The sequence below is a fragment of the Xiphophorus hellerii genome, chromosome 1 (genome assembly GCF_003331165.1).
Source record: "Xiphophorus hellerii strain 12219 chromosome 1, Xiphophorus_hellerii-4.1, whole genome shotgun sequence".
Lineage (NCBI taxonomy): Eukaryota > Metazoa > Chordata > Actinopteri > Cyprinodontiformes > Poeciliidae > Xiphophorus > Xiphophorus hellerii.
The window spans coordinates 10371765-10398802 of NC_045672.1; the positions used below are offsets into that span (position 1 = coordinate 10371765).

At 37.5% G+C, this 27038-nt stretch overlaps 2 protein-coding genes across 2 annotated transcripts; both read right to left on the reverse strand.

Moving 5' to 3' along the window:
* Positions 1-366: 366 nt before the first annotated feature.
* Positions 367-7805, reverse strand: mybl2a (v-myb avian myeloblastosis viral oncogene homolog-like 2a). Its single transcript, XM_032562404.1, is given in 13 exon segments — positions 367-1756; positions 1933-2133; positions 2736-2978; positions 3957-4058; positions 4060-4660; positions 4753-5006; positions 5125-5181; positions 5312-5432; positions 5545-5765; positions 6232-6324; positions 6431-6502; positions 6594-6696; positions 7510-7805. Coding segments are annotated over 12 exon segments (2679 nt in total). The 5' UTR covers position 6696; positions 7510-7805; the 3' UTR covers positions 367-1144.
* Positions 7806-9269: 1464 nt separating this feature from the next.
* Positions 9270-26364, reverse strand: sgk2a (serum/glucocorticoid regulated kinase 2a). Its single transcript, XM_032571069.1, has 14 exons — positions 26066-26364; positions 19915-20028; positions 19754-19806; positions 18779-18840; positions 17661-17718; positions 15876-15959; positions 13867-13998; positions 13299-13411; positions 13179-13215; positions 13008-13094; positions 12707-12802; positions 12226-12381; positions 11841-11930; positions 9270-10475 (listed from the first exon to the last, which is right to left on the reverse strand). Exons 3-14 carry the CDS (start codon positions 19766-19768, stop codon positions 10320-10322), a joined length of 1086 nt encoding a protein of 361 aa, XP_032426960.1. The 5' UTR covers positions 19769-19806; positions 19915-20028; positions 26066-26364; the 3' UTR covers positions 9270-10319.
* Positions 26365-27038: the final 674 nt, after the last annotated feature.

A 27038-nucleotide genomic window follows, 5' to 3' on the forward strand; every position in this document is an offset into this window, starting at 1 on the left:
CCTCCTGGTTCTGATTGGTTGTTTCTAATTAGCATTGGGAGAAGGCAGAGGAACTTGATTTTTTTCATATTATTTCTCATTCCATATTGTTACTGCGGCGACATTGTAAACTAATATGTACAAAAATATCTGTTTATTTTTGTAGCTTTTGTACTTTTGTAGCTACATGTTGTAGCTTTAAAGGCAAATTATTATACATTTATAGCACTGATGGTTTATAGTTGACCAAAACTCCGAATTGGAATATTACAGTGGGAGGTATTACAAATATATATTTCTACTACAGAAATGTTACATTATTGCTGTGTTATGGACAACCACTGTGGAATTGGAATATTACACAGTAAAAGTTATTGTCAAACAGAATTTTTTGTTTAACATTGCTTTATTTCCTACAAATACATTGTCACACATTTCCATACAGAGACAAGGTCACTTTGCTGCTTGTTTACACAAAATGATTAAATGTCATTAAATTTGCAAACATCGCAGTCAGCTTGCATGACCACTGAACTTAATATAAAAACTATAAACAATAAAATTCTAATATCACCCAGAATGCTTTACAAAGGCTTGTACACATTTATTACAAAACACTATCTGGATTTTGCATACAGGCTACATCGACATTTCATAAATGAAGGCAGGGAAGTGTAAGACCTTGAAAAGCCAAACATGTAAACATGAAAATATGAAACAGTAATGCATATCAGATATTTTTTTCAAAGTTCTTCCAGGCCTAATATGTTTATTTTATTACACCCATCCATGTCTCTCTATTTAATATTGCAACACAGTAACTGCTGTTTATTTGAGCAGTAACATGTTTCCTTTGTGTTTTCTAAAGAAAAACAGAAACAATTTAATCTAAACTGAATCTGATTCTTACAGTGGTTTCTAGTCTGCATACTCTCAAGTTGGAAATCTAAAATCATATTTCTGTCAGATAGAAATGGTGCTACTGAAAATGTGCACCAAAACTACAAACAGATCTGAACAATGAATACTTGCAATAAAAAAATATTTCATTGATAATAACTTTACAGTAACTGAACACATCTACAGAATTCAAGCACATTTGATGTCTGCTTACTGCAATGTGGCAACTTTGGTGGTTTTTGGTGTTAAAACATCTGACAAAGCATCACTTCATCTTTGCCGGTAGGGGAACTCCACCGACCCGACTGGCCGTCCTGACCTTCATAGAGTTCTTGTACAGCAGCAGCCTCTCAGTGGTGTGGGATGGGAGGCGGTTCCTCCTGGCCCTAACAATGCAGGTTGCCATTGGATACAGCCGGTCGAAGCCCCCGGAGGAGGCGGGAGCAGCCAGCAGCTTCTTAGCAATATCCTGCAGCTGGGGGAACTGAGAGGCCGACTTCCAGTACGCAAGACTGGAGCCGCTTTCACACATGGGTTCAGACAAATACACGTCGAGCTCGGAAACCTTCATAGTCTTTGCTGGAGGCTGCAGGTAGCTGAAGATGGCCTTGCGCTTGAGGTCGTTTTCACTGACTCCATCGCAGTTCTTATTAGAGCTGCCAGCAGATGCCTCTGTTTTAACGTCAGCATGGCTTCCTTTTGCTCCGTCTTGCTTCTTCATTGGCTGATTACCGGTCTGCTCCTTGGTTTCCGTCACAGGAACAGGTGCTGATGCAGTCTTGTTTTCTAATAATGAGGCTAAGATTCTGTGAGCCTCTGACTTTGAAGGAGGACTTAGGAACCCTGTTTGGGTTTTAGCAGCGTCGTCAGAAAATGGCTGAAACAATGAAGAAGATGAAGGGTGTGAGTTTGCTATGTGAAAGTTACTACTGGATTTCACAAAAGTGCCTTTTAATACATCATTCATTCTTACTATAAAGAACTTCATTCATCCCAGGTCACCAAAAAGCAAATTATATAACATCTGCTGGGTTGCCTGGACATAACGAGTACCTGTAGTTTCATTCTGGGGTCGAGCACAGTAGCGAGTATAATCTCCTTCTGGTAAATCACAGACTGGAAATATCCATGAAGGCTCATCCGCAGGGCCTTGCAGAAGTGATTGTAGTTGGTCACTCTGTTTTCCAGCTTCTTATCCAGGCCAATGAGGGAGGGGATGATGAAAGACATGGTCACTCCGTTTCCTTGAAGAACCTGAGTTTAACAAGGATGAGAAGAATGTCAATGTTCTGCATTTGGATTTTACGTGCTAGGCCAACACAAAGTTTACAGGCATGCGGCTAAAAATCCAGAGCAACCAATTATGTTCAGCAGTTGCCTGATTGGTAATATTAATAAACAAAAACATTAGTGGCAAGGTCAAAACATGTTGAGCACAATTACTGGGTAATTAACTCTTTATTATATTGTTGCTAAAAGAATTGTGTTCAATTCACCAGACATCACCTGTTTGACACAATGGATGAGTGAAATTCTGTCTCTCTTCAAGTAATGTATTAATTTATTTAACATTTTTGGAAAGGAAGCCAACATAACTTAAAGAAAGATCATTCTCCTCTGGACAAATGCTGGCAGAATTTGCAATAAAAAGACTGGGCAATAATTACCAGATGCTTCTACTTGAGATTCAAAATGCTAGGAAAGGTTTCATGACATTGCTATTGTACAAAGTTTTGCTGTAAGAGAAAACTTTGTAAAAAAAAAAAAAAAAGTAAACAATGTTTTCTTTTCCATCTCTTCACAAATACCTACTTGCACATTGTTACTAAGTAGAAAACAAAAACAAAAAAGATTACCTGCAAAGCCTCTTCAAAAGGCTCTAGGAGTCCCAGAATATCAACCACTTGCTCCCTCTTCACCATGATCAGAGGTGGGGCGGTGGAGGTGTCGGTGGCCTCTATGCGGGCCTGGGCCAGGATTGTCATGACGATGCTCCACGTCGTCTCATTCACCATACGCCGCAACGATAACATCATAGAGTTCCAGCGACAGTTGGTGGAGGAAGGACATAGCGACACGTTGCCCTCCTTCAATAAAAGCTGGGGGAAAAATGCAAAGTAGCAGATTTGCTTTTGTAAAACAGTTTGAGATAAACATGAAAGACTTGCCAAAAATTCAAGCTGAGGGGCAAATAACCTTGACATAAAGTTTTGAGTGCTTCATGGATTGATAGAAACTGTTCACAAAAAAAAAACAACAACAATCAGACTCTTCTAAACTCTGGACAGCTCTTTCCAGGCACTTTAAATGAACATGCAGGTCCTGACCGCTGATCATTACTTTCAGCAAGGGCTGCTATTGATTATTTTAGTAATCAATTATTCTATTGATTAATCAAATCAAAGAAATGGGCACATTCTGCAGATTTTTTATTTAACCACTTAAGCCTTTATTACACATTAAAAGATTCAAATATACTTATAATTTTTCTTTTTAAATATGAAAATAAACATTTTATTGCCTAAAATGATATAGCATTTAACATAGCATTCCATTATTTTGCGCTGGATCGTTTGTAGCAAAGGATGCATGTGCCGCTAAATAAATATTTCCAACAACATGTGAAAAGCTCACTCCTTTCTGCTTGAATTGCATCAATACAGTGCATGGCTGATCTGTTGATTATTTTTGGATTTACCAATTAATAAGTAGATTTTTTTAAGGTGCTTAATATGAGATTTTTATTTACAGAATTCGAACCAGGTGAAGCTACAACTGTACCACCTGAGGAGTTTTGGGTAGAACATATTTATAGATGGGATTTTGTTTTATTCTAAATGCAAAATATATTTCTTGTGCAGTTTTGGTGTAATTACCACTCTGAGGTTGATGTTCTTTCAGGAAAGTGGTCTTTTCTGAGTCTGTATTCTCAATTATTTGAGTACTAAATCAAAATGAACTGTTTCCGCCCTGCTTCAAGTGTAATTGTCCAAATATGAATGCATCAGTTAAGCTTGCAGTTGCATTAAATACAGAAGAAAAATATCTAAAATATGTAATCCATGTAGCTCTCCTACCTCGCTCCAACAGGCACTGCTCCTGAAGAAAGCAACCACATTGTGAATCTGTGACAGCAGATTCTCCACCACTCTGGAGTTTTTCAGGGCGTCCCGGATCACAGGCCTGCAAAGACCTGACAACGCACGTGTTCCTGGTCCCGATCTGCAGCTTTGAAAACGGGGCCTCTGACTCAGACATCTTCTCTGACAGAAAGGCCAGGATGTCATCTCCATCTGGCTCTCGCCGGTTCGAGGAGCACACAATCTTGTAGTCACAAAACAAATTATTTCCAGCTAGGATTTCTTTGGCCTGGTTGGCAAGGACGTAGCCGATGTGACGAGGGAAGATGCCGTAGCTCAGCAGAACGCCCTCGAGCTCGCTGGCCACCGCCATGCTGAGGTTTGTGTGGTTGAGGTGGCGGAAGGCGACGACTGGACGGCGAATTTGCCAAGACTCGCTAAAGTAGTGGAGTTGGACAACAAGGATAGGATCCTCCGCTCGTTTCGACTGGTCCCCTGCCCACAGGTCACAGGTCACATGAATGGTACTTTCACTGTTCTTGGTTTTGGCGAGGGAGAGCTTGAGGTCACGGATGAGCTGCGGCTTGATGGTTCTTTCCACGTCCTCGTAGAGCTGAAGGCCGATGATGCGCTGGGAGAGTTTGTTGTATTCAGGGCAGATGGTACCCATTAACGACCTGAAGCCTGCGCCTTCAACAAAACTATGGACACAAGACAGAAAATTTTTCTTTTCCTCAAAGAAATACATAGACCTGATTTAATCCAACGTTGTGTCATCAGCAGATGAACTTACCTGAGTGGCAGCATGTCTTCAGCAATCATCCTCAGTGCCGCCTTGACAAACTTCTTCTGGTCCACCTGCGTGGCTGAAGGAGCGACAGCAGAGCTGGGACTAGAGCTGGAACTGCGGGACAGAGAAGGACAAGGGGAGGACACGTCTCTTCTTGGAGCTGAAGTGGGTTGAATTTTAACAGCTGCCTTTGGTTTCACTTTGTCAGACTCCTTCTGCTCCTTCGCAACATCTGAGTTCTCTGTTCCCGTTTTGATCTGTACACAAGCGACAATAGTAAATCAAGCTGTATATTTTTAACACACAAAACCTTGAAATAGAACTTATACTTCTACATGACTCTTGACATAAAGACACGTTTTAAATAAAGCTTACCACAAGTTCAGGCGTCACTGGATCAGCATCTATTACAACGTCACATTTGAAGTCCACCTAGGGCACAACACGCATCACAAATGAAGAATTAAGAAGCTTTTTCACAATCACAAACAATATTTTTATTATGAGCTGAAATGAACATGAATAGCTCAGTGAAGCATTTGCTGATTTTAAAGTGCTTTACCTCTCCGTCCGTAAAATGCTGAATGTCAATGGAAATTGTTTCAGATACTCCTTTGTAAAAGCCCATCTCGGCTTTTCGTCTGATGGTGCCGTTCCAATGATTCTTGATGGCGTTTTCAGATCTGTTCGTAAATATAAATTAGCTTCTGAGTCTGCATTCGTAAAAAGTACTACTGACAACTAAATCACAACATAAATTTTAAGCTGTTAACCAGTGTCAACTAAGTGACTCACCTTCCAGGGAGCAGCTTGGAGATCTCAGCCCACCGGTTACCCAGAATGCAGTGGGCTTTGTAGATGATGAGGTCTTCTTCTGCAGACCAGATACCCTTAGTAATTAGTGGGTCGAGGTGGTTAACCCAGCGTTCCCGACACTGTTTCCCCTGCCTGCCGTTTAAATGCTTGGCAATCGTCGTCCAGTTTTTAGTTCCGTACTTATCCACCAGCTCCAATATCTGCATGACGTGAGCAAAAAAACAAAAAGCAGGAGCAAAGTTAAATCAGGGTAGGATTTTTTTTAAATATAGAATTGTAGATAGAATTAGATTCTGTACACACAGACTGCAAGTCAAACACTTTAGACCAAATCTATCCTGTTCCAAATTATAGTGATCTGCATTTTTACTGTCCTGTTTCGCGATTCTGTTTGAATTTTCCACAAGAAATAAATAATGAAGCCCGACAGAAAGATAACTGTTGTGTTTTTACATTCAACTTCAATATGAATCTGTCTGAAATAACTGATAAAGGATTAATAAACTAAACTAAAATGTGTGCTTAGAAGACTTTTAAACATGGGTTAAGAACATGAACTTTATTTAAGTTTCTAGAAGAGAAATCCAATCCATCTCTTTGGTGTGAAAGCTCAAGAACCTCATTAATATTTCCAGTTTGTAACAAATTCCATGTTCACTTTCCCACCTTTTCATCTTCCTCTTTAGACCAAGGTCCCTTCACTAATTCAGGATCCAGATGTTTATTCCAGCGAAGAATACACTGCAGTTCTGTTCGACCCTGTCAGGAAATATCAGGAAATATTATGGAGTTTGCAACATGACAAAACCTGGCTGACATTAAGATATTTGTTTTACTCTCTGATTTTGCTTCTAGGTGCACATACTGGTAAAAAACTAGCAATGGTTTTCCAGTCCTTTTTTCCAAAGTTCGTGACAAGGATTTTGAGGTTTTCATCCTGCATATCAGAAAGAACACATTTAATACACATCATCTCATAGAGTCGAGAATAAAAGTGACGTTTACACCAACAAGACATTTTTACTTACTTCTTCTTGGGTCCATTTTATCTTACACTCAACGTCATTCTTCTTTTCCACTCTATCCAGACTAGTAACAAAAGACGACTTGCTGTCACCCTCTTCTTCCATTCTGCAAATATTTAGAATCAATAAAATAAACAAGATGTCTAAGCTAAAATGTCTTAGAATGAACAATATGCTGTGGGTGATATGAGGAACATATCATGCTTTATAATGTAAAGCTTTATGAGCTACTTTGTTGCCAAAGCAATTTGGCAACTTATTTCAGCTAGTTTTCGAGCAGCTATTAATTAGCTAAGTAACAAAGATTATATTCGGTAAAACGACTTCGAGATAGAAAAGACAACAAATGCAAATATGCCCCAAAGACTACACTGCATGATTTATCAAATAAAACCTCTGGTGGATAATAATTACAAACGATAAACACTTGCGTCCCAACTCTGCTGTATTATTCGGCTGGAAAGACTCACTAACACATTGGTAAGAACGTTCAGTAGTTAGCTGAGAAACTTGAGCACCCCCAGCGGCGCAAGTCCGTTACTGCAATTAGCCTCAGCGCTACTAGTTTTATGAGCGAAAATTGAGCGTTTAGGATAATTTAGTTTAGGCTTTTAAATGTAGTTTGCATACACGATTGTAGAGCGCAAGCAGCGATCTTTCCACGTCTATAAAGACTACAACGGTGTTTAACATGCACAGCTTTCTACTGTGACACAAAAGAGCTCCGCCGTTTTCATTGGACGTGCCGTGGTGGGAGAAAACCACAACACTCACGCTGCTGGACAAAACGAGGCAACAATTACTCCAGTTTCCAATGAACAGACGAAAAAGTCATAACAATGTATGTGAAAACGCGGCTACCTAAATATGTAGCTCTAAAATAGCGAATATCAACATAAACTACAGTTTTCACACTTACCCGCGGGACGTTTCCCTTGTCTCTCTCTGTGTGTGTGGAGCTCGCTGCTACTTGAGCTGCAGTTCAGAGGCAGCTCGAAATGTTGTGTGCAGAGACGGAGCAAACCCTTAGAGAAAATACGGAACAGCCCAACTATGCATGGCAAGTGGGAACTGTGCCAGATAACCGAAAGACAGACGAATCGAGACGCAACCTTAAAAGAGTGAAGATTTACCCGCGAGTGAAAAACGAAGGTCTGTTCAAGAGCACAGCTGCTGCACAGCTAACACAGGCGCCGGAAACAACCCACGTGACCAGCAGCTCGAAGCCATGCTAGCGGCTAGCTCATGGGGGTGTTCTGAATGTTAGGGATTTCACTGTGAAATAACGTAAAAGAACAAAATTAATAAGGGATCATTTTATTTAAAAGTGTTCTGAATGTAACATTTAGTCTTTTGTAGTTGTAGAGCAACATTTGAACTGAATTATCTTTATTTATTTACTACAGGCTTTAATTCCTATTAAAAGCTACACATCGAACAGCTAAGCTAGCTCACTACTGCTACTGAATTTAGCAGTAAGCTTTTTCAGTTAAAAGTGGAGGGACAGAAATAAGTACATAACAAAAGAAACAAAACCATTATCCAATACATTATAATTAATAATGAATTCCTATACTTTAATTAGTGTTTGTATCTCGTTATAACAAAATGTAATGCTCTTTAGTTATAGGCTTATTAACAGTCCAACATGTCCTCACCTTCATTATTTGCCAAAAGTTATGTTTTCACCTAAAGCATCTTTTGGGGAAAAAAAAAGAGATAGTGTTTATTTACTTATTTATTTATCCAAAATCACTTATGGCAAAAAATAACTTAAGCCATTACTTAACGAAGGTGACAATATGATAATTTAGTATAGTATAATTTTACTGCCCCCTGCCTGCCGTTCAACTGCACAGTACTTCAGATTTAGTATATACATATACTTGACCACGTGCAAAATGTCTATGTGAATTAAGTATGCAATGCAATGTTCTGTAGTGCGACTTTAAAAAGTAAAGTTACATCAGCTGGCGTCCAAATCTAGATGCCCGCTGGTCCAAAATGCTGTACAGCAAATAAATTGGGACAAAACACTGGTACTGTCATGATATAAACCTTTTTTTAATTCTCATCAGCAAAAAATATAAACATTTACCATTTTCAAATAGTTTTATTATTGTATAATCCATCCAAAGTATATAGAAGCTATACCGAGTGGCCAGTGGTCCTTCAATGATAATAAAAATCTACAAAGCTACAGTCAGTCACATAGTAGCTACTTTTTATGTTTGTCTTTATTAAAGCAAGCCATAAATCTTAACTTAATATTGAGAGTATACTTCAAACTGTGATTTTTGTGTACCATTATGTCCTGGTAATGGTACACAAAAATGTTCATGTTTAAAGGCTTGATTATGACTTAGGACTAACAACAACTTAAGGCCAAAAAATATTAACATATTGGGTTCCCTTTAAAATAATATTGGATTTCTTTTATTGTCTTGTCGTCCACACCAACTAAGAGCTCCTGGAAATGTGGCCCACTTGTTTATAATGTTGGCTTCTCTGTTTACAACTATAGCTAAGGAAGAACCAATTGGCACACAGAGTTACAGATTTAAACATCATAGCAACACTTGTGCCTTGTGATTACTTAGTCATTTAAAGGAGGTAATAAAAGAGATATGTAGTTACTTCACCAAGAGCATATGGGTTGACAGAAAAACGTCTGACATGTGAATTTAAATACATATCTTTATTTTACATGTACAAATTAGATGATTTATTTCACTTGGAATTATACATTAAATCCAAAACCTAGCCCCAATGATCACTAAAATAGTTATGGGAGAAGCACTTCACGTGCTTACACTGATACATCAATTTTAACACATTGCACAATTATTTTTGCAAAGCGGTTACTGTACATTTACAGTATTCAGGAGTTACAATACATAAATATAAAAACCAGCTTTAATATTAATACTTCAGTGTAGGTGACTGCTACATCAAGTATGTTTTTGCTTGCAGATTAATGTAGACATTCAAGCCCGTGAACATAACCGTCTATTTTTGTTCATAAAAATATTTGTGATTATTATAGAAAAGAAGCACGTTTACAATTGCTTCATTAACCTCACCAAACTAATTTCTTTTCAATAAAAGTTCACATCTTTGTTTTATAAAGTAACTAGCGAAAAGCCTGGAAGCAGACTTCAGAAGACTGGTGCTGTGCATAAGTTTACCTTTGTTCCACTGTGCAATTAACCCATTTATCTGTAAATAAAAATCATACAATTTACAAAAATATTTAAAAAAAAGTAGATTAAAAAAAACCCTTTTAGCCCACCAATCACACCAGAAATGAGATTTAAATTATACAAGCAAGAGTTGAGTTTCCTTTTTGATTTTCAGATATTTCTTGTCTTATATGATTATTTCTTATTTTTGTCTGTGTCCATTCAGTTTCTGGACATACTTAAGGAAATGCAGTGCTTTACTTTTTACCATAACATCTAAATATATATATCTATATATATAAAACTAATCATTAGTCTACATCCAGCCTCAAGTGTTCCTTACGCTTCTTCATATGAAATGAACAAGGAAACATTTGCTGTCCGGATGCTCTGAACATCTCCATTTCCTGCATGCTCCACCTCTGAGCTACGCCAGCTGGGATTCTGTTACATCTCTGAGATGAAAACACAGAACAGCGATCGTCCCCTTTCTTTGACAGAACATATCATTTTCACTGGTTTTTCTGACAGTTTGAACCTTTTGGCCTCACAGGAAACTGTCCTCTGTGCCGACGAAGGAGAACCCATTGAAAGCGTTGTTGGAGCTGGTGCTGGCGTTAAACTCCGGGGTCCGACTCACCGAGCTGGGAACCATTTCCCTGGTGAACTCTGGATCAATGTGTTGGGTGTCGGCCGGGCCTCTCTGGAAAACAGTTTGATTGTATCTGATTATTATTTGCTTGATTTTTCTTCAATTTTCATTTCATTATAACAGATACAATCAAAGGCACTTTTTGGTTTAAGAAACAAATGTCCAAACAAGCCAGGCCCTTTGCAAATACACTAGTAAAATCTGTTATAAATTTAAAGAATCACTTGATTAATACTTGTCTGACAACATAATGTTGGCTGAAGGATTTCTAAGAGTAACATATCATGTTCTAATTGAAATAAATTCAAAAACTGATTTAAGAAACAGTCTTTGATTTGTCTGGATGTCAGGACTCTGGGTTTTTTGGGTTTGGTTTTGATCTTATTTATCATTATGTTTTAGTTCTCTTTAGGTTAGCCCTTCACGGTCATTTCAGTTTTATTATTTGAGGTTATTTAGTGTGATTAGAATTGCCTTGTTGTTTTTCTTATCTACAGCCCTTCTTAGTGTTTCTAGTTAGGTTTATTCTTTAGTTAGGTTCTGTTTTTCCTGTATGTCTGAGTCTATGTCGAGCTTCTTTAGTGATTATAGTTTATTTTTATTTAATCCTTCTAGTTTCCCCCGTAGTGTTTCTAGATCTTATTTTGTCACGTTAGGTTCATTTAGTCTTTTTCTAGTAATTCTAGTTAGGTTATCTCTTTGTTCAGATCTTCTAGTTTCTCTAGCTCTACATCCCCTGGTTCTTATTATTGATAGATCAGCCTTCTTTCTGTTTCGGTTTGTTTATGTTTTTCCCTCATGTCTTTTTGTCTTCTAGTTTATCAGGTTTTCTTTAGTATTAGTGTTTTTCTTTCGTTTTAGAGGTGTTTTCAGCTCTCTGGTGTTTCCTCTCTGTTTTTTCCCCAGTATATCTCCGTAGCTTCCCTGTGCCACCTTCTCCCCGCCCCTCAGCTAGCGCCTGTGCCAACTACTCACACCTGCAACCAGTTATCTCATCTTGTTAGGTCCATTGTTCCATTTATTACCTCCCAGTATTTAAGCTCCTCTATGCCAGTCACAACTCGCCAGTCCGTCTCGTCACCCTGATCGTTACTACCCAGGTTTCTCTCACTGGATTGTTCCAGATTGTTTTGTTTTTGGATTTTCTTGTACCCCTGGATTTTGGATTTTTTTTGTTGGTTGACTTTTCTTCATTAAAACATCCTACTCTTCTATGTCTACTGCCTGCTATGTTTGGGTCCACCGCCACACCACACCATGACACTGGAAAGGGTTTCAAAGCCTTTTAGGACCAACCATCAACAGATGGATAAAACATGATGGAACAGTGGAGAACCTTCCCAAGTCAGCCTACTAAAATTACTCCAGGAACACATGAACACATAAACAATAGCAGTTTTACAGAACATAACTTACCACATTGGGGTTGTAAGGAGGAGTGATCCTCTTGTGATACAGGTCGTCCCAGTTGATTGGAGCAAAGAAGGGATGGTTCTTTATTTCTAACTGCAAAAAACCCCAAATGACAAGACAATGAGAAGATTAGTGGAAAAGTTATTTGTTCAAATTTTTTTGAAATATATCTTTTATTGGAACTCGTTGACTTGACAAAATTTATCGGATACTCCATTAGGAGCATTTTTGGAGTCATTTAAGAGTTTTTTTCTCCAGAAGGAGCTGCTCCAGCTATGTCAGCTCTACTTCTGCTGGTCCTCAATTAACAAAGTATTGAACATAACTCCTTTTACAAAATCAAGACATATTTATTGCCTGCAGTTTTTTGGGACAAACACACACTTACAAAGTCAGCAATCACTCCGAGTCGTCTGTGTGGGTCTTTCTGCAGAAGACCGACCAGCAGAGAGCAGACGACCTCAGACTTCCCCGGAGGGAGCGGCAGCGTCTTGTGGAGAATCCCATCGTACATTTCACCAACGTCCCGACTGTAGAAAGGAGGCTAAAATGGAGTGAGGGCTTTGATTAATATAATATACAATATTGAGGGTACAGAAGCTAAAGATGCATGAGCCACAGTAACAGAAACCTTTTCTTCTGCATTAATCACAGAAATAATCTAAATTATGAAGGATACTTGAATACATCAAAAGTGAGTGATACCACAAAGGATACAATTCAAACTTTATTTTTCTGTAAATCATCTACCAGATGTTCAAAACACACCGTGATGCAGGTAATAAGAGTTTGACACTATGGTCAAATAGATATGGTAAAAACAAACAAAAAAGTAAATGTTTGGATCAGCCACTCATGAACACACATACCAAGCTATAGATCATCTCATAGAGAACGGCTCCCAGACACCACCAGTCCACTGTCCTGTCGTATGGTTCCTTACGCAGAATCTCCGGTGCCAAGTACTTCAGAGAAAGAGAAGAAATTCAAGAACAGGTAGAGGTAATCATAAAAGGAAGGAAAAGAAATCGTGCTGCTTCTGACATTACACAAGTTTCAGTCAAAACAACAACAAAAAAACCTCGTTTTAAAAAGGAGTATGTTAACTTCTTTGGTACATTAGTCCTCCAATGTGAAATTATTATAGCTTTTCATGTTCTTGCCACTCACCTCTGGGGTGCCACAGAAAGTGGAGGTGGTTCCTTCTGGCTCAACGCCTTCTTTGCACAGCCCGAAGTCTGTCAGCACCACATGACCCTGCAGACACGAGGCACATGCAATCCTGAACTGCACTGAATATAACAGTCAAATGACATGAGCAAGGATCCGTTAGTGGCTTACCTGGGAGTCTAAAAGGATATTCTCTGGTTTTAAGTCTCTGTCAAATACAAGAGCAAAAGCCATGGTTACCAGTCAGTTGCATTTCAACACGACTAAGCTAACACGTCCAGCATGTCTGACCTGTAGACGATGTTAAGAGAGTGGAGGTAGCCGATAGCGCTCGCCACTTCGGCAGCGTAGAACCTCGCCCTCGGCTCCGAGAAACACCTCTCCCTCTGGAGGTGGAAGAAGAGCTGCAGAGGAAGATTAAATGTTTATTATGTAGTAAAAAAAAAACAGTAAGTGGTGCGGGATTACAAATGTGATGAGGAAAGGGAGAAGAATGGTAAAGAAATTTGGGAGGAACAGAGAGAGACGTCTTTAAACAAAAAATGGTGCAACACTTGGCGGGAAAACATCTGATAGGACTGTAACATTTCAGACAAAAGTAAAGATTTTGTTAAAAATGCTACTTGAATATAATAATTGAACATAAAATAAAAACATTGAGGAAAAGAAAGAAAATGGCTGGGGTCATATTGAGTGACAATATGAAATTTTCATAAAAGCAGAATATTGATGGGCTCTCTGCATAAGAGTGAAATGTCATTTAAAAAAAATATAGATTAATTTTAGGACCTTTCTAAATCAGTCTCTACCTGAGTTCATCTAAGTTCAGTTTTGTTGTATTTGGCCGTCAAACATGTACCTCTCCTCCGTTTACATAGTCAAGCACAAAGTAGAGTTTTTCTGCGGTCTGAAAGGAGTAGTGGAGCCGGACCAGAAACGGGTGTTTCAGGCTCTTCAGCAGCACGTTCCTCTCTGCCATGATGTTCTTTTGCTAAAAGAGGAAGAACAAAATGACTGACATCTTCTGTCACAGTGAAAGAACGTCAGTATCTGCGAAAGTCAGACTTTACTTTCACAAAATGCACAACGGTAACACAACAGAGAGCGATTAAAATCAGTTTTATCTCTGCTTTTCCCTGCATGACGGCGCGGATGTTTCCAAATACGACCTGCATCTCATGAAGCCGTTGACCCTTCACGTCCTGTATTTAGGACACGGCTCATGACTCGGCCTCACAGTGTAGCAAAATGCAAAGTCATCGGTCTTTTCCTGTTTCCTGCTTATCACCGTGCTGTGTACTGTAACTAACACGTCCACGAACACAGCAAACGCCGTCGTCTAAAAAATGTTTAGGTCCTTCTCTTTCCTGGTCAGATTCATTAACCGATGAACTATTAATGGTCCTTGTTTTTCTTCTGCTCTTGTAGCTTTGTCTTTGTTAGTGGCAGATGTCAGTCGCAAGAATCCATGCTGAGCTGGATTCTTCTGGGAGTTGCTTCCCGTTATGAGGAGGCGTTTCCCCTCCACTGTTGCCACATGCTTACTCAGGAAAGCAGATTACTTGAAAGTCAGTGACTCGGCGCAATCAGCTGAGCTTTGCATGGATTACTTTCAGCATTATTGTGACTGACTGCATTGCTTTATTAATTTGGCGTGAATCTAAACAAATGATTGCATTAGTAGCATGTTGAATTAACTTTGTGATATATTGCTAAACAATTAGATATAAATTAAATCCTTTTATCTTGATATTTTTATATTTCTTGTAAAACAAAAAAATGTTTAGTTTTTTTTTTTTCCAAGTTGATTTATTAATGAAAACATGATCTTCTGGCTAAAGATCTATGAGTGATTCATTAATTAATGATAATGTTTGTTTAATTTGCAACAAAAACTGTTCATATTTTCAACTATTTGTGATGTAATTTGACATTAGTAACACATAATGATGTATATGTTAGAGTGTCCAGAAAAGTCAGGTATATTTTTGTTTTAAAATGGAAAAATGAAGAATAATAAAACTATTTTTATAGTGGCATAAACTCTACCAGCTAGTAATGGCAAAATTACATTTTACTCAGTATAAAAAAGTTTGCTTTGTGTAGCTCGTGTTTTATGTCATTTATGACAAGGCATAGGATTTAAATGAAACACTTTGTAAATTTGAATGACTACATTTTCTTTATTTGATATAGATAAAGTTATTACATGTAATTCTAAGCAAAGAGAGACGTCTCCAAAAATGGCCTTTTGAAGATAAATGTTACCGCAGAGTTCTCAGAAAATGAGTTTAAGCCCTGAGAGAAGCACAACACAAACACTTCTATTACCAAAAAGACAATGTATCAGTTTAACTAGAGTCAAGCTGAGCACTCTGAGTGACAGGAGGATCTGGTTCTCTTTACTCGGATATTTTCACCGTGTTGTTCGACAAACACCGAAGTGTCCTGGTTTATTTTCTGTGGGCTGTAAAATGTGTCCTTTGTACGGAACAAGCTGCAGATTAGATTAGATACAGATCAGATCTTGCCGGGTCAGAACTCTGTTTACTAATAACTCTCACAGATACTCATCCACCCACAGACAGAGATTCCCATCTATGTTTGGTTTCCAACAGTCCTCAGCATTATTTCCTTTATTGTTTAAATATAGTTCGTCTGCAATAGTAGCAAAAAAATATCTGATGTAATTACAGCTTGAAGCTCTGTCATGGGATATATTTATTTGAAAAGTGTATGATAACTTGATGCTCGACTTATATGAAGATGCTGTGCCTTTGGGTGTATTTAACGGTTGATTTGTCAGGATCAAGCTCAGTTTTAATAGCCAAACATACCGAGAGAAACATATTCAAATGGCTAAATTACCTCTTTTTTCTTGAGGATGATCTTCTTCTGCAGAACTTTGACTGCGTAGAACTTGTTGTCGGCTTTCAGCTTTGCAAGCAGGACCTGCATGATGGTTGACTTATTAGTGGTTTGTTTAGTAAATACTTTGCACCAGCATCTCAGCACAATGACGTCAGGACATTTCATCAAACGTGTGCACCCAACACAGACAGCTGGGAACGCACAATGCTGAGAAATGTCGGGTGGGTTGATGTAAAGGAGGGAAAAAAAAAGTCACTTATCTTATTTTTGCGTGACTAAAAGAAATTGAAGATTATTAATTGGCTGAAATACTGTATTATATGACTAAATGAAAATAGGATAAAATAAAACAAAAGCAAAAAAAAAGTAAAATCAAATAATATTAAAAATATGAATAAAAACAATTTGCTTTGAAGCGATGAAGCAATAAAAATGAGTTTCAGGATTGGAATTTCAAAAATACAGAGTTGGGTGTTTTTCGTCTGCTCCTTGGTATCGATACGATCTTCTTAACCAGGGACTTCAAACTGTGTGAAGTTGAAAGATCTGAGCAGAAACAATTGCCTAACCCATTTATCATGTTTACTTGAAACTAAGCAAGGGTCCAGAGTGGGTGGAAAATATGCTTTGACAGCCACAGGTTGAGTAAAGCGTGTTTTAAAGAGTCTAGTAGGGCAAAAAAAAATGGTAAGTTACTAAAATAATACTTTTTTATTTTTATTTAGATTAAAACATTTTAGTTTTAAGGTTAAATCCTACGGCTTTGGTGTAGAAACACATTTGGAAATCTTTCACCTACTGCACAGCAAGAGATTAAACCTCACTAAAGAAGAAAATTTGACAAAATGATTTACAAAAATAAAAAATAAAAATCGGGGGTGCAAAATGAGCATCAGAGAACCCCAAATGTGAGAAAAGATAATAGAGGATGAAAAGTTTGAAGAACTCAGTCCTTCAAACTTTTTGTTTGAAGGACAGATGGGTCAAAATCTGTTAATTTAAAAACTAGTTTCATCAGGTGCTTTCTTAAAATTACCAGCTCTTACAGGGCCAGTCAGAGGACAGGCGGTCCTGACAGAAACAGCTGAGATTTAAATCCAGCTGGAATTTTCAGCTAAGAAGAAATAAACCCAAAGTGGAAGTTTTACTGAAATACACCCATGAACCAGAGGGGATGATCGTGGTATTTACTAGCTGTAAGAAACTTTTCAATTAGCAGATGATGCAAAAGCCAAAGAAGTGCAAGATAGGTTCTGACTGAGTGACGTGTGACTAATATTCCATTAGATTTTATGATCAAAACCTAATGAATGGCATTTGGCAAATGGATTGATAAGAACTGTGAGATTTGACAGTTCATGTTCAAATCTCCAAGGACTGAAAAGGTAAATTTCAGTAACAAATTTCAGATCGCCGTATTCAGCTAGTTAATAAGTGAGGAGGCAGGAAGCACACTTTAAGTTTGAAGGCTCAAACACTCGTGACTGTGGCTTGGATGTCAGTAGTTGGACACAATCTTGCAAAATTAATTTCTCTCTCTCTCCCTCTGTTTCTTTTATATAAGTAGGTCAGCGTAAAATCTGTGCTCCCTCACACAGAGGGATAAAAAACTATCATAAAACTATAAAATGTATTCATTTATCAGAACAATCAATAATTCCTGCAGCATGGCTTGTATTATAACCAAGAAAACATACCTGAAGGTTTGTGAAGAACAAAAAAAACCCCAAAAACAATAGATCAGTTTAATAGTGCAGACATAAATAAGTGTTTTAGAGTTACCTTCCCAAAGGTTCCTTTACCAATGACAGCCAGGAAGTCAAAGTCAGTCGGTCTGGCGCTAAAACAACAGGAAAGTCAACTATTAAACGATCTGCATTGCTTTGCACATCAGATTACACAACATACTCTGAGGCTCATAATATGACTATTTCACAAAAGAGAAAACACACTGTAAAAATAAAAAAAAACCTTGATGTCAAACAGTGGTGACTGTCATTCAAAAAGATCCAGTGTGAATCATTTATGAGGAACAAATGCGTGTGAACTTCTGGAAGCAAATCTGAAGAGAGCAGCTTTTTGTTTTTTTTTACATTATGGGATAAGTTTAGTACCGCAGCAGAGAGGTCATCGAAGAACGGCAATCAAGTTTGATCTTGAAAGTACATGTTTATGACTCCTTGGAACGTAATTGTATAATAAAATAAAAAGCTCTGATAATATCAGAATTAAAAAAAAGATGAGTTGATCTGCAGGCGGCTGCCAAAAGTTACCACACCATGTTTTGTCAAAAGTTTCCACAGTCAGACTGAATGCGGGGAGAGGCCAGAAAACAGACGGACAAGCTAAGTAAAGATTCCTGAGGTCATGGAGGGTTATGTGAGTGCAACCAGAGGCTAGTCTCACATTGTTAAATGTTAATCTTGAGAAATAAATACCCACTGGCACGGCCTCTCCTCCACAGTTTGTTAAAGATTACATTAAGAAGTCAAAAGGTTGCTGGAAAAACAATATCTTGACTTATGAGGTGGAAGCAGAACTGTTGTGGTAACATTTGACAAACTTTTTCTGTAAAACTTAATACGGTTTGTTTGCTGCATTCTTCTCTTAAAGGTTTGAATTTATTGGGTGGGAAATTAGTACATTAGTCATGAAATGAGACTCTTGCAGAATGCTGTATTGCTGTAAGAGTTATTATCAGGTGAGACACTCAAAACAAAGTTCCACACACTTTTGCTGCCTGTAGGTAAGTAATATTGGATCACTTTCGCCAAGATCACTTCACCAGCCTTTGCTTAGTTTGTTTTAGTTGATCTAGTATTACAATTCCTATGGGTTAATTTGCAACTTAAAAAAACATAAAGGGCAACAGATGGTTTAATAAAAGCAGAGTTACTGACTGTGGGTTTGCTGAAGGTCCCAAATTGACATCATCAAGAGGAGAGGAGGGGGTCGACCGCAGCTGGAAAAATATAGAGAAAAATACACATGATGCTTCAAATGATCAAAGCAAGTCAACAGATTATAAATAAAAAATTTAAAGAAATAAATTTTTGGGTCTCTTTTAAGGATTCTACATTACAATGTTAACTGTGCACTTCACAGAAAAGCAAATCATTTTAACCGCAACATGTAAACTGTCCATTTTCAGATGATCTTAGAAAAGTTTTACATTCACTTTCAAAGCTTTGTTTGATAAGAATAAGAGGAAGAAGAATATTTTTGTTCCACCTGTTTGGTTTGGTAAACACCACTGTGCTTTACAGCAAACAGACGACGGAGAACGAAACTAACACAGACTTGTTTGATCATCTACGTCTGTCAGATGACTCCAGACGGAACTTTTCTCAAGAGTTTGACAGAAAAAAACAATCTCCTCTGTTCTGTTGAACATTCTTTAAAAACAAAGTCATCTAACGGTCTAACATACTGAACAAATCATATACAAAATAACATAACCATATATTGATCAGGTCATTTCGAGACAAAATCAGTGCAACAAAATGATCTAAAACAAAGATAAGTTGTTAGATGCAAACACAAAGAACTCAGTCAACTTATTAATTCAAGTATTCAGAACTTTTCGGTCAAATCTTCTCCATCATCAGAGACATGTTTCAATCATTGCTTTTGTGTTTCTTTCAACTAGACATTTTCCAACAGTAGCCACAAGCTAAATAATAACAACACAGCCAACAGATAATCCAGGCCTTAAAAATGTGCGTCCTGAAACAGTTTGGTCTCGAGACATCTTGTTGAACAAAGCGGTTATTCTGAATGCTGATGTCTAAACCAACCTGCACACATTCTTCCAATGTCACATGCTCCAACAGCCTGCTGGTTAAAATAAAAATAAAAGCATTTGGTTAACTCACGTTGCAGTGTGCCATGGACTGATGTGTTCTCAATCCACCTGGAGAATCCAAACCTGTCAGAGGACAGGATGGGTTCAGTCAACAGTCAACATGCCTTCCACCGTTTCTCCCTCCATAAATGTCCTTTCCTCCGCTTCCACTCTAACTTAGATGAACCTTGCCTTTTTTTTTCCTCGGCTGTCTGAGTGTGTTTTGTGCGGATGACCAGCTGCTGACTCCTGTGTGACAGCCTAAGGATCCAGATGAGCTGGAAGTTCTTGTTTCCCAGGAATGAGCTGGTGGAAAAACAGGAAGACAATGAGGGACATAGTCTGTATAATGGGTAAGCGTGTCCATTTTGTTGTTGTTGTGAGGACATCAGGGTTTATGCTGCAATACTAATTTTCCATTCTGAGCACATGATGTTGAAGATTACATCTTAACAATAATGACATTTTAACAATAATAAAATGAGGCCAGGCTTTTTCTGCTATTTGTTATTTTGTTTGTGTGTTTTTATCAGATTGGATAATTAAAGTTTAAATCATGACTCCTATTCTTGAGTATTTGCCATAAGTCTGCCAGTTTGTTTCCATTGGTCACCCTTGTATTAACAATAACCTAAAGCTCAATTGTCAGATTCCATATTGTGGAGGAAGTCTCTGATGAATCTCTCTCTGTGATGACAAACATTGGCATCTTGGAGCATAGAGTTCAGTGCCAAACAGTGGAGATATGGGATATGAAGTTGCTGAAAAAAAAAACAATCAGTGAAATTCTTCTCTCACTTACAAAAGAGAAAAATTTAGATGTTTATAAAATATTTCAGGGTATTTTGTAATATCTTAGAAACCACTCTTTTTGAGCTAAGACGTTTTTAAAACTTCATATCAGATGGGAAGTTACAGGAGGCAAGTCAGGAAGGAAAGCCTGGCGACTTGAGCAGTCAGCCTGACTTATTAACGAGGTTAAGCTCACTATTCTTCTGTCAAGAGCAAAAATGTATAATGTCCCGCATGATACACAGGTTTTCTTGAAAACTACTATTACAAAATTGTGCTTATTATACAGGTATTGAGTTCTATGACAATTGAAATATACATTTTTTGCAACAAGTGGTATTTTATTTTGTATTGTGACTTAATCCTAGTGTTTTGAGGGTCAAAGGTGACCCACTGTCATGTTTAGCTGTAGAAAAAGTACCTTAAACGATGTTTTTCCAACTTTAAATTTTATGACTTTTCCTAAATTGACCCCGTCATTAGAAAAAGTGATACTTTGTTTTTGTTTATGTTCCCATTTGGGCTGTACACCAGTAGGGTACAAGGATGGTCTTATGGGTCATTTCTGACCCGTGAATTATAAAACCGTTTAAACAGCAGAAAAAGAGTTCAAAGGTCACACAGAAACTGTCTCTAATACATATACACACACACCTACACCCCCGCATATGCACGCCCACACACGCCCACACACACACACACACACACATTAAACAAACTGGATTGATGTATGAATTGAACTTGTATTTGACCTGCAACTGCAGCTAACCCCTCACATCACACAAGCTCCCAAACACAACAAAAAAACAATCTCATACATAATAAAAACTAATTCTGTATAGTATATCGACATAGCAGTAAATAAATGCCATAGATAACACTATTTTGACTTTGATAACCAGTATGCTTTCTTATTTTAGTAGATTTAAGAATAATTTTGCTTTTCCCTTTCTACTAAAGGCAGCCAGAAAATATTCTACATTTTTGTGTTGTGTTTGTAAACAACATGTTACTGTGGTAGTTCAAACATGCCTAACTGGTCAACTGATTAGTGCGTCAATCATTATTAGAAGAGTAGTGGTGAGATTTCGTCAGCTAAGCATTCTGAGAATTGGGGTTGGACAAACACTATTAAAAAAATACAAAAAATTCAATTTCAACACCTTTACTAGAAAAATACTAATTAAAAACAGAATAGGTTACCATATCAAGCTACAAAATGTGTTTATATATATATATATATATATATACAGTACAGACCAAAAGTTTGGACACACCTTTTAATTCAATGAGTTTCCTTTATTTTCATGACTATTGACATTGTAGATTCACACTGAAGGCATCAAAACTATGAATAACACATGTGGAAATATGCACTAAACAAAAAAGTGTAAAACAACTGAAAATACCCCTTATATTCTAGTTTCTTCAAAGTAGCAACCTTTGGCTGTGATTACTGCTTTGCACACTCTCTGCATTTTCTTGATGAGCTTCAAGAGGTAGTCACCTGAAATGGTTTTCACTTCATAGCTGTGCCCTGTCAGGTTAATAAGTGGGATTTCTTGCCTTATAAATAGTCATGAAAATAAAGAAAACCCATTGAATTAGAAAGGTGTGTCCAAACTTTTGGTCTGTACTGTATATATATATATATACACACATTTGGTGCTTGCTTCTCATAAATATAAACAAATCCCCTTTTGTAAATATCTTCTTTGCAGTAGCCACCTTGATATCGTAATATGGTCGTCATCAGCCTTAAACATCCGTTGTCCAAGCATCAGATATGTATAGAAGTGGATCAGCTCAGGATCACAGCAGATGATGGAGGAAAGACTGTACAGCTGATTCCCCCTTTGTCCAGCAACGTCAATAGTTGCATTTGGAATCACTGTTGGATTCCAAGACCTGGGCGACCGTGGCAGAAACAAAACTCTCACTTCATTATTACTGAGGAAGTTTTTTTCTCCTAAACACTGACTTGCAGCGTGAACAGCGAGTTTCCCTACAATAATCCACCCAGCAGCTAAACAAAGAGGCGGTGCTGATGAGAGCTCTTACAGGCAGAACAACGAGGGGACTGATCTTCAAGAGGCCTATAAAATCTACCTTACACTTTTCACAAGTTTTCTCACTGTTCATTAACATATCCATGTTTTCATCACACAAAGTTAGCCAGTGTAAAACAGCTTCCAGTAAATATGAAATTTGATAGTCGTTCCTCATGCCTGACGACAGCTCACTCTGTCTCAGTTCCACCTGAACCCGGGACATTTCCGGTGGGGAAAAATATTTCCCCGGATTGTGTACTGCTGTATGGATCAGACTGGCACATAATGGAGTGGCTGATGACAATTCAAAGAACTTTTGGGGATTCTGAGAAAGGCACTTTCTAATAAAACTCAAGTTTATTGATTGCTGCCAGCTTTGAATACTGGCAGTAATCCAAAATTTTTGAATGAGTTGGAAAACGTACAAAAACTGTCAACGTCACTTTCTTCATTTCCGCTGATTTCATTCTTTACGACTGCAGAGCAAACTTCCCCAGCTGGAAAAGTTTGCTCTTATGGAAGATTGGCGAAATCATTCCCTAGTACTGTGGTCTGGACAGAGCTCTCTTCCTGGCTACTGTCTTCTAGTGCCGTCTTCTTCAAAACAAAACCTGAGCTTTCGGACTCAACTGTTGTGGAAGTGTGCTTCCCAGCCGGGGAAGGCTCACATCGCACACCTGGTTGGGGATCATAGACAGTGGTATTTACAAAAGTTGGAAATAGGTAGCTTAGAAACCCATACCTCCTCCCTCCTAATGTGTTGATCAAATTACCTGACTTTGCCTGAATTCACACCACATGATTTATATCACTGTCATATGTAAATAGAGTTTCCTCTTCCACAAGAGCAATATTAAAAAGACAAAATGCTAAAAAGCTTACTGAAAATTTCAAAATAAAGGCCTAAATATTCCTCTCAGGGTAGCCTTAAATATCTTTTTCTCTCAGGTCACATTAACCTAAGCACAAACATTAGCTGTGAACTGCCCCCCACTAGTGCATTAGCCTTTTCCCTAAAAAAGCTTTTAGCTATTTTTCTAATTTATTAGCCACGTTTAGCATACTGAATGGAGGAAGCCAATGTAAGACAACATGCTAGTGATGCCCCACATGTCACTGACAGCATTTAGGCTAACATTAGCATTTTGGATCATTTTAGCTTATACACTAAGTCCATGTTAGTCAACAAGCTTTTGATTATCCAGATGCTATTGACTATACTTTGGCTAAACTTAGCATTGATGCTAATTCTTAGCATCAGAACACTGGGTTCCACGCTTTGGCAGGCCTCGTTTAAATTTCTTCAGAAATTTTCTAGTTTATGAATATGAGGCTTCTTCTTATTTCAATTTTTTTTCCCCTCCAGATCCTACAACACTGCTGATGTTATAAAGACTAAACTGGTTCTTCATTTTTAACAAAAGCCTGTGGAAACATAGCATGTTTATTATTTGGATTAATGGAGAAAAACTATTCATTGCAGCCAAATGAACATTTCAGACAGTTAAATGTTTCAACATTCATTTCCCATTTCAATATTATGTTACATTGTCAGGCCAACCTACGGTGATTGATCATAATCCTTAATTGTCCTTAATTATAAATCTTTTGTTGCTTCCGTTAGGGATTGAACAGAGAGACGCTATCCTGAGGAGGCAGTGATAGCAGTAATATGTGTAAGTATCTGCATTGAGTGCAAATACATAGTAGATGGCAAACTACTCTGCTGTAAGAAACAAGGCACAAACAGATTTACTTTGTTTTTGTTTTCTTCATCAGCCTTAAATACTTTTGATACATTTTTATATCTGACAATGTGCAAATATAAAAATCACTTTTCAAATGATGAGTTTATTCGCTAAGAAAAAAAAGCTATCCTGTGAAAAAGTAATTTCTGCCACAAACCTAACTACATGTTGTATCAGTTTAGGAGGCCATCAAGTTTTTGACATAATAGCCAATCGTTTTTAACATCAGTGTGGAAAAGGTTTGACCCACCCTGTCAGTGGTGAATTCATCTATTTTTAAATCTTCATCTTGGAGTAATTGCCGGGAACTCCTGTGAAAAACCACCTAACTTTTCCAGACTGACAACTGTTAATGACTTTCTTTCTCGTTTGTTTATTTAAGGCTGGAAATGCAGGCGAGGTTCTACTGAAGAGATTTCTTGATTTTACAAATTGGGCAAAAGTCAAGCTAGAGTGAAACTAAACAAAGCTGTCCAAAAAAGAAACATTCATTTCTGGCTTAACAAGTGAGGGATTAACTTTTTCTCATACGGTTAGCTGATTGGTTTGAATGGTTTTCATTTGAACAAAATGAAATTGTCTGAAATGTTCTTTTTGTCTATTTACTCAGCCTGATATCAAAATGTCTTTTATAACCTTAAGCAGTTTCGGTCTGACAAAAAAAAAACCTAAAACAAAAGCAATATTTAAGGAGGCATATTTCCCAGCACTATAAATATCTATTCACCGATGCCTTTAGTTGCTGCTGAAGCAAAAACAATGAAGGTGGCGCAGGCGGGTGAAGCAAAGTCAAATCTGTTTGGCTCCGTTTCAGGGGCCCCTCAATGGAGGCTCTGCAAATACCTCCAGCTACATGGCAACACGGTACACGGTGTTCTGGCAAACCGATAAATAACGTAAATAAGGAAGGCTGAGCTTGATCCAATGACACGGGTGTTGCTGTTGATAATAGAATATGTTTATGTGTTATTAGGAACTCATCTGGACATGTGACGGCCATGTTAAGCAGCAATATATTCTTAGGGAGTTAATAAATAACTTTGGTGTGGACCTTTGCAACGTTGCAGGTTTTGTATGCGGATAAAAAACTGTAACACACACTAAAATCAATAAGACACATGCGCAAAAATATGGTCTCTTAGTGCATTTTGTGCACAATTTGCACAAAATGCAAATTATGCATATTGTGCATAAGTGAATTGAGCAGTTAAACAACAGCATATTATGATATTACAATACTGAGACTGGCTATTAGCTGCGATAGGAGTTCTTTAATCTTTCAATGATAAGCTGCACTTGGTCAAAACAACTCATCTGTAAAAATAAAATAAAATAAAATAAAAAAACTAACGGGGAATCTCGTTGAAATAAGAAATGAATATCGAGATCAAACTTTGTCGTAAAACATATAAGTAAAATATGAACCTGCGATTTTATTGCTACATCAGCTTCAAAACTGTCCATCAGAATTGTAATAAAAATATAATTAAAGGTGTGATAAGACTCTCTCAGGCGCATAAAGAGGAAAATGTGTAACAGCTTAAATTATGTCAAACATTACTAACACAAAAATATATTATTATTTTTAAAACTTCTAGGTAAAAACACAGATAATTAAGTACCATAATGTAAAATCTAAAAAAAAAAAAAAGGGTTTATCCTGTAGTCCCCAAAACAAAACAAACAATTCTTATTAGTCTTACAGGGACAGAATAGACATTTATTATAAAGCGTAACTTTAAGTTTGCCTACCTGCGGTGTAGCGGAGCAGATGAGTGTGTTGGCCCTCTGCTCTTCAGCTCAGGAGTCTGGGGAGACTGAACGCACAACTCGGGCTGAGGCTCATCTGAGCGTGTCTTTTTGTTTTAAAAACATAAGGGAAGGTCAGCAGGTCGAGTCCGACGCAGTGAATCATTGATGAAAAGTTACAGAGTTTAGAAAGGGGCGAGGCGAAGTCTTCAGAGAAAACAGATCAACGCTTCCTAAGGCTGCGGATGGATTTCAAAATAAAAGGACCGCGGCGCCGTAGCCTGATTGTCAACAACAACAACAAAATCTAAACAATGCTATATGTTTGTATTTAAGGGGGGGAAAAAAATCTAATTAAAGGAAATCTAAAATTCAAAGCACTCTGTAAACGTTATATTATTAAAAAAAAAAACGTATGTAGCTATTTAACTGTTTTTAAAATGATCCAAATCTACGCATTAAGTAGTTTTGAAATAACAAAATTAAATCTATAAAAAAATGCCCAAAACACTTTTTAGGTGCTGACGAAAGCTGTATTAATTCCTGCAAAGACTTAGCTATTTTTAAAGAATGTAAAATTGACATTATTAAAATAATAAGGTTGCATCTTGAGACAACACTTATCGATTCCAGATCTTCTTTAGTATTCTTGGTATATTTAAATTGCTCACTCTGAAAGAAATAATAAAAATATTTATAAAATACAATTTTATAAAACTTTTTTTTTTTTAATTTTTAATTTTATCTTCTTGAATTTTAATGTTCCAGGAAACCATGACAGACACAATCTCTGATATCTGCTAATTGAAAAATAATAACTTGAGGGGAGAACAGTTTCTTGCCTTGTAAGCGGTATAACTTTTAAAAGGTAATCAATGAAATAAAGTCACACTCTATAAGACGAAAATCTACGCATTTATCTGGGAGCCTTTTAGTTTGGCCCTCTTCCTGCGTGAAGCGCCTGGCCCGCCGGCAG

Excerpts from the sequence above, each read along its gene's own strand:
- sgk2a (XM_032571069.1), bottom strand. Across the intron at positions 15,960-17,660 it reads GTAAAGGAACCTTTGGGAAG|GTCCTGCTTGCAAAGCTGAA; the intron begins GTAACTCTAAAA and ends ACCATCATGCAG. Across the intron at positions 10,476-11,840 it reads CTCCTTACAACCCCAATGTG|AGAGGCCCGGCCGACACCCA; the intron begins GTAAGTTATGTT and ends ACTGTTTTCCAG.